At 33.4% G+C, this 16,101-nt stretch overlaps 1 protein-coding gene across 2 annotated transcripts in view; it reads left to right on the top strand.

The window, feature by feature from the left end:
- Nucleotides 1-725, top strand: part of LOC143251452 (uncharacterized) — a 44,220-nt gene extending 43,495 nt beyond the window's left edge. For both annotated transcript variants that reach the window (XM_076502752.1, XM_076502751.1), the window contains exon 5: nt 267-725. In XM_076502752.1, coding sequence (XP_076358867.1) covers nt 267-450 — 184 coding nt within the window. In that variant the 3' untranslated portion in view covers nt 451-725. The remainder of the gene's footprint in view (nt 1-266) is intronic.
- The last annotated feature ends 15,376 nt before the right edge of the window (nt 726-16,101 follow it).

Genomic DNA, 16,101 nt, shown 5'->3' with positions numbered 1-16,101 from the left:
AAATTTTATGATTATTTTTGTACGTGCTACTTTATATATATTTTTGTGTTTCAATGTCAGTTTTATTCCACTACGTCTCTACCTGAACACGAACTAAGACCTGGTATTAATTGTGACGATAAACTTTAGTAAAGCAGATATAAAACGTATCATAATTGGTTTTGTAATTCTTTACCAAAGTAGGATATATGCTATTTGTTTTATAATTTCCTATAAGTTATGTTTATCTAATTCTCTTTAATTTAAGGTATTGCATCTCATTTTAGTGCCCCAAATGAGGCCTGCGCAAACAAGATTTCTCTTCCACCTGGTTATGAAAGTAGATGTAAACAGAAATACAGTAAGAAATCATTGGTAACCTTAGATGGTGATGGACAAGGAACCAGTCAAGATCAGATTTTTCTCCCCACATGCTGTGTATGTCAAATCGTATTGATAATACAGAAGTAAGACCATCATCCAATATATTTTTTTGTAGTTCTTCGAGCTACTTTTTTATTGCATCTAATCCTAAGTCTTGTTTAATGATGGTTCTGAACAGGACCTAGTCACTCCTTTCCAGCGTCAGAATACCAAAATGGATTACACTAGACGAAGTTGACTTTCGAATGTTAAATTGATTGTTTTGTTTCTGTGTGTTTCTAGAACAGTTTAGCAATTTCTTGTTTCATAAATGATCTCACAAAAATAATTTTCAATAATTTGCATACTATAATTTCTTATTAGGTAGCATATATTTAATGTAACGTAAGCAATTCGTATACTGATTTTGCAATGCTATGTAAAAGTAATTTTGTAATCAAATAAATTACGTTTTGCACCATTCAATGCCATCATTATGTTTGGGGTTAGATTACTAACTAGCAATAAAATAAATGGATATATATACATTTTTGCTGTCACCTAATATGAACTTTGAACTAAATACCGAAGGATGTCTAGTAAACAGAATATCTTGTCGATTTTTCCGTTAACTACGCTACGCATGTTTTACAAATATTCTGTGTTATAAGTTTAATTTTCATAAAACTAAAAAAACAAAAAAGCAGTTTACTTCATTTATTGAATTTAAGGTAATATCATTTAGTGATTTTATTATAATAAGATATGCTCACAAATTAAAAATTTGTAATTAACTCTCCCAACGCTCACTAGAGCGAGTGAAGTAAGAACCCCAACACTGAATATGTGTCTTGATTTTAAATGGCTATTTCTGAAACGGAAAATTAAGAAGTTTCTAAAATTAACTCACCATTAACTAGAGTTTATAATATAAATAAGTTATTTTCTGTAATGTGTAAAATTTCGCTATGAATACAATTTTGCATAATTAAAAATATATTTATTTAAATTTAACGACTTTACACACATTTAGAAAAATAGTGTAAAATACATTATAAAAAATTTGGATTAGCAGACATAACATAACAATATATTTAACTTAAATAATAAATGACAAAAGTTTATTAGAATATTAGTGTTAAGAGGATCTCAAATTTATTATTTGGAGTAATCATCATGTATTAATTGCAAAGTTAAGCTTTCTTTGTGTTATTCTGTATAAGTAAGTATGACAAGCAAAAATGCACAAATATAAGTTAATTTTATGGAGTTTAACAAATGCCGTTTCGTTTTGTAAGTTAAGCCTTACGTCCTATTGCATGTGTCCCTCAATGGCATAGACGTATGCTGTTTGCGCACTTACATTTAAAACTCGGTTTTGATATTCGTGGTGTGCAGAGCACTGACAGTCCATTGTGTAGCTTTGTACCTATTTACGAAACAAATACACCTATTGGATATATCAGGCGGTTATGATTTAAGAAAGTAGTAAAACGTTATTTTCTGTATAGCTACATTCTCGTACCTAGAGGAATCCTGAGAGGTAAGGTTAACCCTTTAAAATTAGGTATTCGATCACTATGTTGGGTATAACACAGCTTATTATGTAACTCTGCGCCTAACATAAAAGTTTTCATTACAATCTGATATTTTGTTTATTTCAAGCATGTTCAGATAGACATAATTTCTTTTCATGTACGTTGTGCTATTATATTAAAAGTAAAACAAAAAGCAATGTTTTCTGACACAAAGAAAGATAAAAAATTTTTAGATATTTCAGCCGACTAGATTTAGTACAGCTGGTGATAGTAACTGTGTGAAATATCTAATAAATATATTATCTTTCATTGAGCCGAAGATATCGTTTTTGTTTTTATTATTTTTAAGTTCAACGAGTTCAAACGTTTCTTTCTCTAATTTTTAGGCCCGGCATGGCCAGGTGGTTAAGGAACTCGACTTGTAATCCAAGGGTCGCGGATTCGAATCCCCGTCGAATCAAACATTTCCCCTTTTCAGCCGTGGAACCGTTATAATGTGACTTTCACTCCCACTATTCGTTGATAAAAGAGTAGCCCAAGAGTTGGCGGTGGGTGGTGGTGATGACTAGCTGCTTTCCCTCTAACCTTACACTGCTAAATTAGGGACGGCTAATTCAGATAGCGCTCGTGTAGTTTTGCGCGAAATTCAAAACAAACAAACAAACCAAACCCAATTTTTTATTCTTTTCTATTATTATGATTAGTCTATTGTTACTACAAGTAGTAGTAGCATTCTCTCCATGGAGAAAAACAACATAAGAAGAAAAAGGAGAAAAAAAAACATGTATATATGAAAAATAGAAAAAAAAAAAAACATAAAGAAAAAAATACAAAAGAAATAATTAAAGGAAAAAAAAAAAAAACTTGTGCGTCCATGCATGGACTGTGCCCTGAAATGGGCCTGAGTACGATGTTATACTTTTACTCTGGCCCAAAGCTATAAAACAAAAAAACAACGACAGACGCTATCAACGTTCGGGAGGGAGGAAGAGGTCAAATGTACCTGACCCTCCTGGGTATCAAACATAAAATACCCAAATACCCACACAGGGAAACTCGAAACTCAAATTTTTATGATTTAAAATGGTAAAATATTGGAAAGTAAATAATACGTTTTGTAATCGTAATAATGGATTAATGGTGCTGCAGTAGTTTTAGGAATGAAAAACTCGTTAACCTGTTAAACTCGTTAGAAAATAAACCTTAAATCTTCACCATCACGTCGAAATATTTACGTGCTAGTGAATTATAATTTTATCAAATTAGTATTTATTTAAAATAAATCAAATTAATATTTATTTAGTGTAAAATTGTATTTATTTATTTATAAATTCGTGCTCCTGCCCACAGTGATAAGTCTGTGGACTTATAACCCTAAAACCAAGTTTCGATACCTTTTTTTTGGTCAATATACGAACTATGCAATTTTGTGCTTAACTACAAACAGATAACTTAGATTTTACCTACGTAAATTTATTTATATAAGATCGATAGGCCACAAATACAAATGGTTGGGACAAGTGTAGGAGTTAAGCTTCTCAGTTTGTTAGGTGTAATTGATGCAATGAGTGGGTTTTATTTGGAAAATCGAGACTGACATGTACTTTTAGGAAGCTAGCACTAACAGTGAAGATGTGCAACTTGTTTTTAGAGTTTGTAGGTTGCAAGAGAAGTTTGATGTTATCTTAATTAGAATCAATATATAAAGAGAAGCGTAGACTGTGGGAAATGTGAGCAGGATTTCAAGAGAGACTTGAAACATACAAGAAATACGTCAGCTAACAATGACTTTGAGGTAGTTAGAAACATTGCTATTGTGGTTAAAGATAGCGGATCTAATTATCATGAGTCCATTAAATTGAGAAACAGATTTCAGCCTTTCGCTTTTGCAGATGATGGTTATACAGAGTTATACTTATCTAATAGAAATACAATACTAAATAGAGAGAAAGGAATAGCTTTTTATGCAAAATGTGAGTTACGACTTTAAGTTTCTTTGCTTATTTGAGTTTCATGCAAGGATACCTATGAATTATCTTCGTTAGCCTTCAATAATTTAGCAGCGTAAGATTAAATGGAAAGCAGCTTGCATCACCATCTACTCTTGGGCTATTCTTTTACTAACGAACAGTGGGATTGACCGTCCCATTACAACGTCTTCATAGCTAAAAGGGCGAGCATGTTTGGTGTGACGGTAATTCGTACCCGTGAATCTCAGATTGCGAGTAGAACGCTCTAACTACCTGACCATGTTGGATCCTACCAAACATAATGTGAGAATATTTCAATAAGCTGATAATAATTCTAATCTATGATGGTTACATGAATATGTGAAATGTATGACATTTCATTAAATAGAATACAAAGAATTATAAAACAAAAATCGATTCCAGTTTATTTTTAATATCTATTCAAATGTATGAATGTGAAATACATAGTGTTTCCATAAATGCAGAATGATGACCACATTGTCTGAATAGGTCATCAATGGCTAGAAAGAAGAAACGAAAAAACTTTTGTTAAAATAAAAATCAATTATAATACATTATCTCCATGTATTTACAATACACTCAATACTATAAAAAAACAGTTAAAACTTTACCTAATCATATATTTTCTATATCAATGTAATGGTCACCATGCTTTTACTAGAGTTTTTTATGTCACTGAAATTAAAAAGTCAGCCATCACAGTTCTTTGACTTAAGTGGACTTAGCAAATAGCCCAATATGGCTTTGCTATAAGAAAAAAAAACACACACACACTCTTTAAATTACATATGTTACCTATTATGAGAGATCCGATAGAGCCCCTAGTTTATTATGCTACGTGCTATAACTTATTCCGGATGGGTCTCACACTTATTGTGTTACGAACATTGCATTTTACTATTTCAAATAACCGGAAATTTTAAATTTTAATTTAGAAGCTGAAATACATGATATTTGCCAACAAGATTGATACACACAATTTTTTAACACAAATATATTTTAACTATACGAACAAAAACAATACAATTTATAATAATGGTTATTACAAATGATGGTTTATGTACAAGAGTTTTACAAACTTACAAATAATACTGTGTCTTACATCCAGTCAAGAACTGAATATTTCATCGACCATCCGGGTTCACGACAAACAAATTAATTCTGAGTTGATCTATCACGCCTCACTTAAGCTAGCTAGGTTGGCGGGTTTCACGCCGGCTTCAAGCGCACTTCTTACAGAGGACGATATCCAATGTGCTCGTAGAAATAATAAAGTCCGAAGTAATTCATTGAAGTTGAACTGTTTATAATGTTTGATATCTATAAAAGTTCCTGGTTAAATTCTGTAGTTTTCCAACTAATAGATGCTAATTACAATTGTAGTTTCCTATGCCTATAGCACACGGACTGTAGCTGTCCAATAATATTCTGTTATGTATAATAATTTATTTCGGACGAGCCTCCGAGTTATTACGTTATGTACGTTACGTAATAATACTTCAAATAACCGGAAATTTCAATATAAGCTTGGTAGTTAATTAAATGCCAATGTGTATTAAATTTATGTTATTTGCCAACAAGATTTATTCACACAATTTTCTTTTTTAACACAAATGTATTTTACTATACAAGCAATACTACTTATAATAACGGTTATTACTAATAATTATTACAAATGATAGTCCATATACAACCATTTTACCAACTTACAAACAATACAGTCTTAACTCCAGTCCAGAACTGAATATTTTATCGATGATCCAGGTCCATGACGAGCAAATTAATTCTGAACTCATACTGTCACACCTTGCTGAAGCAAGCTGGCTTTCGTTTCTTGATTGGTCTCACGCCGCTTACGAATGAAGATATTTAATATTCTCGTAGAAACAATAAAGTCCGAAGTAATTCACTATAGTTAAACGGTTCGTAATGTTCGAAATCTATAATGTTCCTGGTTAAATTCTGTAGTTTTCTACTTAATAGACGTTAATCACACCATTGTAGTTTCCTAGGCCTGTAGCTGTCAAATAATTTTATTTTATTTTCATCTCTCGGCAAGCTGCTTTTTGTAAGAATAACGCGAGTTTATTGTAATTTCGACAATATTCTCGCGCGCTTTTGTCAAATAAATGTTGTTGATTTTCACTTCCAAGAACGTTCTACGAATTTGGAAAATAGGTGGGACTTGCGCAATACACAGCCAAGAATGTACGTCACACGCAAAAAAGTAAACACGACACATAAACATATGTAGGTACTTAAATCAACATACATCAGTAAATCTTTTACAAAATTTACTGTCTTTTAATGCGTTGGTTTATACAGTTTAAGGCGAGTTTCTAGAACGTTCAACAATGTTCGAACATGCTAGTGTTTTCGTAAAACAAATATTATTAATTCTTGCTCTCAAGTATTTTCTACAAATTTAGAGAACAGGCGGGATATGTGCAATAGACACCTAACGATATACGTCAAGTTCATTAAAAAAAAACTATACTGAAACAAACGTAGGTATTAAAATAAACGTATAACGGTAAATCTATTACTTATAGTAATATAAAATATTAATTATATATTCTTAATATTTGATGGGACATTTCAGTTAGAGTACAATTATTGCATACTCTGTTCTATGCCCGACAAATGGTCAAAAGTTCAACTAGGCTGTGTCGGTCAGTTTAAAATAATTTTCAAAATGAAAGTTTAATTCATTTATAATTTGTGATAGTTACATAAATATGTAAAATGCATGATATTTCATTATACAATACAACGATTTATATACTTAAATGGTGAAAGAGCTGTTTCTGACTACTGTTGTAAGCTCAGTTACAAGTTATGAGATATCCTAATGTTAACATCTATGGTTCAGTCAATCAAGGTAACATTTCAAATATAAATACTCTATCCCTTTCACCACTAATAAGCAGGCTCCCCATCGGCACAGCGACATGTCTTCGAACTTACAACGCTGTAAACCAGGTTTCTATACCCGTGGTGGTCAGAGCACAGGTAGCTCATCGTGTACCTTTGTGCTTAACTTTAAACAAACTAACTAACTAAAAATCTGACTGTTACAGTTCTATTACATGGAACCCCCACTACTATAGCAGTAACTCTACGGACTTACAATGCTAAAATCAGAAGTTCGATTCCCCTCGGTGGGCGCAGCAGATAGCCCTATGTGGCTTTGTTATAAGAAAAACACACACTCTATTACATGGAAGAAAATATGATGAACCAGCCTTTATATGTAAGCACATGATAACATGTGTTTGTTTTCTGTCATATTCATTATGTAATAAGCAATGTTATTGTGATTTGCTGGTTAAATACTATTTTACATTTTAATCTGTTGTAAAGAAAAGGAATGTTACAGATAATAATGAAACTGTGAAAAAGAATCACTAAAACCAAAACAACCAGAGTAACATTCTACAATTATACATCATAAAGTAGTATATGCTTCACATCATAGCTATCATTCTGGAAATGACAGTTACATCATTTACCAAATTACGATAATAATTTGCCTATCCACATTCGACAGTTCAAGGATTTTGAAAAAAGAAAACTATATCCAGCCAAGGAAGGTAACACATATTTTTCAACAGGATGAGAGGAATCTAAAGAATAGATCTGAACACATTATTGTATCTGGTCAAAACAAATGTAAACAAGATTATTTTTAGATGGACAAAATCAAGTTGTTCATGTTTTCGTGTTACGTGTATTAATAATATGTCCGCCATATTCTTTAAGTATCAATTATATCATCATGATGTTGATAAATTATCTGATCAGTTGTTTCTTGCTATAGACCCGTCATGTTTACACTGAGTTACAGCACAATGTAATAATAATACCTACGATTTTTACTTGTTCTAGCGCGCTATTAGTTACCCTAAATGAAAAATAGAGGGCAGGTAGTCAAAGTTTCTTTATTTTAGAGACTATACAAAACATATACTGTAGTTAAATTCCATAACTAAATTGACTGTCCAACGTCGTACTGGCCATCCCATATCACTCCTTCACACCTTAAAACAGTAGACTTGTTAAGAATCATACATACTCAACATTTCCTGATGACGAGAAACCCACTTGAAATAAAAATGTATCTCAGAACGGCTGGTATGGGTATTAACACTTGGCCCGGCATGGCCAAGCGCGTTAAGGCGTGCGACTTGTAATCTGAGGGTCGCGGGTTCGCATCAGCGTCGCGCCAAACATGCTCGCCCTCCCAGCCGTGGGGGTGTTATAATGTGACGGTCAATCCCACTATTCGTTGGTAAAAGAGTAGTCCAAGAGTTGGCGGTGGGTGGTGATGACTAGCTGCCTTCCCTCTAGTCTTACACTGCTAAATTAGGGACGGCCAGCACATATAGCCCTCGAGTAGCTTTGTGCGAAATTCCAAAAAACAAACAAACAATTAACACTTATTGATAACAAGAGAACAACGTTTCGACCTTCCTAGGTTATCTTCAGGTTTAAAAGTGTTAATACCCATACCAGCCGTTCTAAGATACAATATCAATAACGGTTTGCTTGATATTACACTTTGACCCCAAAACAAGATGTATATCCACTGTACAGTAATTCTGACAATATCGAACGGATTTTGTATGTTACTGAACTTAACAGATGACAAAACAAACTTGTATATTTTTATACTTTACATAACGTTACAGAAAGCTAAATGTACATTCTCAGTATTTGAAGGTACAATAGGAAATTATTTTCTACTTCTAACTTACTATATTTTTGTTTTTGTCATTTGAATTTAATTTTAAAAATATAACAAAAATATATACAAGGTCCAACTTCCTTAAGGTCTTATAGTTTAAACAAGTAAAGAAATATCGACATCGTCCGTCTAGCAGTTTTTATTTGAGGTACAAGTTCCTCTGATATGTTGATTTTTTAATATTTACAAATAACACAAGCTGAAACATTGATGGATTACCAAGATTAGATTAACTTTCATACAAGGTAGTGTATAATCATTGTTATAAGATTTACTTTAGTAACAGGAATAAGTGATAGGCATAATAAATTACCACACAGTTCTCCTTAAGTTAATTAAATCGAACCTTCATTGTGAAAATTATTCTAAACTTACTGACACAGTTGAGCTTCTGACCATATTTTGGGTACAGAATTGACTAGAAACTGTGCGATAATTAACTTCAATATCACATCGAAACTTGAGAATATATAATTAGTGTTTTGAATCAATATGTAATTTAAAGAACAATGATTACCGACTTTTAAATTTCACTGACATACAAAATCTCTAGTTAATTTGTGGTGACCATTATACTTATCTAGAAATATATATATATGTAAAATTTGAACAATATGCCTAATTACTTCGAAATTAAGATGAATTTTTTTCACTTTTTTCCGAACTAAAAATTCTGACGCGTCTTAAGTTGGAAATATTATTTTTTACTTTTCAAAAGTCTCGAAAACATCATTTTCCATGTATAGTAAAGATTTTTGATTTCCTGCATAAAAGGTGAATTTTCAACAAATTTAATAATTGCCTTAGAAACTGTAGAAATTGCCTTTCGGATTACATACTTTGTGAGACTACTTTTTGTCTTGATATTGTTACTTTATGTTTGTTTTATGATAACATGGTTTACTGCATTGCTCATGATTGTAAAAACATCGGGCAAAAGCTTCTTTACGTTTCCGTCCAAAGAGAAGGAACCGGCAAGGTGGCGACAGTGGGTGCGGATGGTCAATAGGAAGAACTTGACACCTTCACACCATGCAAAGCTTTGTCAAGATCACTTTGAACGCTCATGTTTTGTGTCGCATCCCATTCTTTTGGATTCCGTGGGTTTCAAGCCATCTTTTCTCGTGTAGAGCTGAGGACTGATCTCAGCTTGCAGCATACAGTTCCCACTCCTCTGAAGCCATCCCTTGCCATCACGAAAAGAACAAACTTAAAGGTATGTGTGCAGTTTTAAGCGATAAACAATAACTAGTATAATATAACAATTTAAAAAAGTACAAGTTTTTGAAGAATGTAACAAAACATACACATTTCACATTCATGAGCGTGTTTTGCATTGTGGCACCTGAAAGTCAGTGAAACCTTGATTTCCTAGTCTAGACAGTGGACAAATCTATCCCAAATAGAGTATATTCCAAGTTTAAAAGCTGGTAGATCATTCTGTAGATGTTTTTGCATCATTTTTAAATAAAAGTTTGAAGAATTCCATTTTTCAAATTTAACATTTTAAGATAAATTGAAATAAGACTATGTCTTGAACATGTTGAAGTAATCAAGTACATGTTACGTATTTAAAAAAAAATTGTAGACTTGTAAAAATCAAATATAAACTCCATAACATATTTCCACAACTCATAATAAAATTAATCTTAATACAGTACTTTGGCATTGTCCTATTAAATGTAAATCTCATAAACTTCATAGAGCATGTTGTTTTAATATATAATTTTATTTCTTCAGCATTTAGAGGAGAGTGCTGCTGATGACACAGTGCCTACTTCTGTAGAGGAAGTTGTGGTTCAGCCCACTCCTGATGATGTTTGTTTGTTTTTGAATTTCGCACAAAGCTACTCGAGGGCTATCTGTGCTAGCCGTCTCTAATTTAGCAGTGTAAGACTAGAGGAAAGGCAGCTAGTCATCACCACCCACCGCCAACTCTTGGGCTACTCTTTTACCAACGAATAGTGGGATTGACCGTCACACTATAACGCCCCCCACGGCTGAAAAGGCGAGCATGTTTGACGCAACGGGGATGCGAACTCGCGACCCTCAGATTATGAGTCGCACACCTTTAACACGCTTGGCCATGCCGGGCCTCCTGATGATGACTACCAAGACTCTAGAGCTGACTCATTTCAGTGTGTGTCTGTTCAGACTCTTGCGCTGGCGTTGGCGGTTTGTTTGGCAACTATTACATCACAGAACTTTTCCTAGCGGCAAACATAAAAATTAAATCGTTCGGATTGCCGCTCGGAAAGGGCTCCTTCTGCACCAAGTTCTTTGTTTCATTTATTAGCACTTTTTTTTTTGAAATGTGAACCTGCAAAATTAATCAGTATGAGTAGTTCTTTTGACTGCAAAGTTTTCTTTTTTCTGTAAAATTCACCTTTAACAAACAGATTGGACTATATTTGAAAAATAGAAAGACTAAAAAACACGTTCAAAACGTCACATTTGCCGATGTCATTGCCTCTAGCGATGGAGTTGGATATTACCGTACTCAGTCTTTGTCTGACTTTTCTACTTTTTTTTATTTCGCCCAAAGCTACACAAGGGCTATCTGTGCTAGCTGTCCCTAATATAGCAGCGTAATACTAGAGGGAAGGCTACTAGTCATCACTACTCACTTCCAACACTTGGGCTACTCTTTTACCAACGAATAGTGGGATTGACCGTTAATCACGTTATAATGACCCCACGGCTGAAAGGGCGAGCAAGTTTGGTGCGACGGGAATTCGAACCCGCTACCCTCAAATTACGAGTCGAACGCTTTAACCACCTGGCCATGCCGGGCCGTGTTAACTGTTTGAGTTTACTAATAAGATTTATCCAACTTCTGTTAATCTCAGGTTCATGTTTAGAAAATCTGTGGTTATTCTTGTTCGTACGTTATTGGACTTTGGAAGCGAATTTTTGGTGTTATTTTAATCTAACGTTCAAGTTACTTTCTGACAATTGTTTACTTTATTTTGTAAATATTTGTTTGGGAGACGAGTGCGTCATATAACAAGTGTTTAATTTTCGGTCCAAAGGTGAAAACGAATCTCATAGCTGTGTAAAAGTTAAACTTAGGCGCCACGCTTTTGAAATTTCTGATAAACATATACTAATATTTTTTATATATGTCATAGTGCAAGTGGTTGAATTTTTTTTGTTTTGTAAAGAAATTTTTAGGTTATTTATTTATTAAACGTGGTTCCTCTGTGTTTTTAAAGTTCGCTAATAGTTTGTAGTAATGACTTGTTCGACAAACATAAAAAAATAAGAAACCTGGAAAAAAAATATTTCCAAGTTGTATTTGGTGTCATTGGAAGCAGAATTTTTCTTCTGTAACGTCACCAAAATCCGTTTCTTGAAAATTCACATGATACGCAGATACGATTATCAATGATAACGTCATATCGTATGCTATTTTCGACGAGTTATGCATCATAATATTAAACATCAATGCTATATAATCATGTGAGCATTCACTTAGTAATACTTTATTTAAAAATATATAAATATATTGATTAAACAAATAAATAAAGGGAAGGGGAAACTTAACAAATTTCCAAAACATATAAATTAGCATTTCGTTATCTAGAATATTTAAGTCGATCGAAAGAGTTTTATATCAGAAAATTGATTTATAAGCATCAAGCATTGTACAGGATCAACTTTAATTTTATGTTACAAACAGCCGCCTTTCTGTTGAAGTAGTTAGTGCTATGATTGAACTTGTATGAGGGTACTGGGATTTTCAGCGTTGTTGCTCAAGTGACTACTTTGTTTATTTGTAATTGAGCACAAAGCTACACGATGGACTGTTTGTGCTCTGCCCAACATGGGTATCGGAACCCAGTTTCTTGCATTGTAAGATCACAGACATATCTCTGTACCACTGGAGGACAAAGTGACTACAATCTGCTGCGCTGGAATCGTTATAAATCTAAAAATACGCTAATTTGATATATCCTTTATATATATCCGTAATATATCTTTTTCTCTAGTATATCTACAAGTGGTACAATGGAAAATATGATGTTACTTGACATTAGCCTAACAATGGGATGGAAACTAAACTAAAATGTCAAAAATTGTTACCGGTTATTACATAAGGTATTACAATTTTCAATAGCCTGAAACTGAGTTAAATGGTAATTTAGATTTAGCAATTAGAAACATGTTGATGTGTATCCTTTTTATAATATTTGCAATCAAGACTGATGTACACAGTTTTTTTTAATATAAATATGTTTTAATATACAAACAATAACAAAATTTACAGAAACTGTTATTACAAATAAAGAACTATGTAAAAAAGTTTTACAAACTTATAAACGATATTAAGTCCTAGATCTGGTCTGGAACTTCCTTGTTATCTTATAAAGGGTTCACGATGCTCAAATTAATTTTGAGTTGATGTAGGTACAATTCATTTAACTGGGAGCTAGTTAGCTCTATGTTCTTCTCTAGCCAAACGCCGAGTTACCCATCGCTGAAGTTATATAATATTTTCTTTAAAATACATGTCCGAAGTGAATTCGCTCAAGTTAAATGGTTTGTAATATTCAAAATCTATAAATTTTCTTCGTCAAATACCTGGAGCTCATGGGCAGCTTTCAATATTTTAGAACGATATGCTTTTGGAACAACAATTTGATACTCTACAGCCCAGTTCTGTGAAGTAGATACATTTGATGGCTTCTATTTACTCATGACCATTTTTGAAAAAGTAATTATTTGGAACTTTCTCCAGTTCATTCTTTGGGAGTTTATACTTAAATAGTGATAAGATCTGCGGATCCTTTCCGTGCTTCTAGTAAACGGAACTTCCAGATGAACCAGGTCCGTCACGTTCATCATTGTCACTCACCAATGAATTGTCATAGTTGTCAGTGGGACAATTGTTTACAAGATCTCCGTCGGATTCAAAACATTTCTGAGACAAATCTATAATACCGTCCTCTCAACACTTGTCTGTCATTGGCTTTTGGCATAATTTCTTAGCCTGAGCTCGAGTCGCAGCACACTAGGAAAACACATTGGGATTCACCTCAATCACAACATTATCCTCATATGAAACAGTCATCAGCTCGTTTAGCATTTTGGGTTCGGCAGGATCTTTTCCCAGCCAAATCATTTCCCACAAATAATGATACATTCTTAACTGGCAGAATAAACAACTGGTCCTGAAACTAGGTCTGATGCTAAATAAATGTTATAAAGAGGAACATTAACAAAACAACCCTCATTATCCTGAGTAATAACAGACTTATCTATGGCAGAACTCGAATCCAAAGGCAATCTACCTTCTAACAACAATGATTGAGTCACCTCAGTATCATGTAGAATACAAATGAGTATGAGATTATAAGTGACATTTCTTAAAGACACAAAACCAAGAGTATGGTATTATAAGTGACATTTCTTAAAGACACAAAACCAAGAGACATAAAAGGTCTAAATTCCTCCCTCATTACACCAGCCTTTATATCAGTGGCCAAATAAACAACATCGAGTGATCTGGTGAAACCACGTCCATATCCATACGTAGACACAAACACACTGGGTGTTGCCTCTGTTTCTTTTTTAAATACCAATAACTGGACATAAAACGACAAGATTTTTTACAAAAAAGAGAAGACATGCCTTGATGGTTTTAGGAAATTTTATCCTGCCTCTCAGACGATTTTGAACTGAAGGAGCTGGCTGTTTTAGAAGTATCCCCAACTTTAGTAGAGTGAACAGATACAGAATTTTGTCAAAATTGTAGAAATTTCTGTTTTTATGAAAACTTGTTTTAATCATCAAAAAGAGCAACTATGGCCTTTAGTGTATCAACTTTCTATTAATCTAAGTACGTTTTGAGGTGGTCACTTACACAACATCTGAATTCCTCACTTGGACATAATTTTCTTAGTTTGTTGAAACTGTTTCCAATGTGCATATAATTACACCACCAATCAAAATAAACCCATTTTTTTGTGGGCAAATTCCGTATAAGTTTGATTATCTTGTTTACGATTAATTCAAGACTTTTAGCAATAAGCTTCTGGTAGTAACTCGTATGCTTTGAGAATAGCTTTTTGAACCTCATAATTCATACAATCTCCTAGAGAGAGAGAGACAAAAGCTTCTTGTGCTTTACCAATTAAAACGCTTTGTAATAATAATGAACATTTTTGGTGGACCATTCCGTGGTTTGTACAATCTTCTCGAAATGTTGAAAATGTTTATTATTCATTTTTATTGAATGAACTTTATTGTACTGATTAAGCTCAAAGTTGCCATTTTGTCTTGGTCGATCTGAGTCCAGTCTGACTTCCAGTTCTTTCAGCTCAATTTCATTTTTTAACCTCTAGATGTTTATTGTTCCTTTTCTTTTTTGGCTTTGCTACAAGTTTGTTCAAGATTGATTTGTTCAAATTTTAGCTGAATCTCTAACTTATCTTTATCGCTCAACTCGAATTGGTCAGTGAAAATACCAGAATATTATTCTAATACTTCCTCAAAAAACAAACCTTAACTAACTAGTATTTTGAATAGTATACTTTTTTTGCAGTTAATCTTCCATCGATTTGGTTTTAAATTTCTACTTCTAAAACCTTGGCAATCTCAAGCAATTCACTTTTCTTTTACCTTTCTAGATATATGAGGAAGGGTGATTCAAGGAAATGTTGATAATTAGACATGATCAGATTTTGTTGACAATAATAAATATAAATCGAATTATGATTTTAATTTAAATATAGAGTGAATTTTAACTCTGATTCAGATCTCGGACACGAGTTCTCAATTTATTATGTTACCGATTAATAAGTGTAATAATCTCAGTTATAGCTTCCGATGTTTATGGCACACCAACTATAGTAAACCAGTGATACATACTATCTTTTGACGCCTCGGTTTAGTTTGGTTTGGTTTGTTTCGAATTTCGCGCAAAGCTACACGAGGGCTACCTACGCTAGCCGTTCCTAATTTAGCAGTGTAAGACTAGAGTGAAGGCAGCTAGTCATCACCATCCACCGCCAACTCTTGGGCTACTCTTTTACCAATTAATAGTAAGGCTGACCGTCACATTAGAATGCCCCCACGGCCGAAATGGCGAGCATGTTTGGCGTGATGGGGATTCGAACCTTCGACCCTCGTATTACGAGTCGTGTGCCTTCAGCACTTGGCCATGCCCGCCCCGCCTCGGTTTAGTTATATTTATTGATGCGAGAAGAGTTTCTCGAAATTTCGGCTTACGCAACAATATAAAAGGCACACAAGTGTTTACATATATACATATATTGATGGATAAGTAGGAATTTATCAATACAGATTTAACAGTATAAATTACGCACACTTCTAAATTTAACTTAAATAATAATCTACATTAAAATAGATATATGATAGGAAATTCGTCACACGGAACAAATTCGCTTGAAAACATGATTTACAGTGGAAATGTAAATCTTCACGAAATCATTGTGAATCAAACGTATGTTTATCTTGT

This window comes from Tachypleus tridentatus, chromosome 6 (assembly GCF_004210375.1).
Source record: "Tachypleus tridentatus isolate NWPU-2018 chromosome 6, ASM421037v1, whole genome shotgun sequence".
NCBI lineage: Eukaryota > Metazoa > Arthropoda > Merostomata > Xiphosura > Limulidae > Tachypleus > Tachypleus tridentatus.
This window is presented reverse-complemented; position numbering and strand designations above follow the sequence as displayed.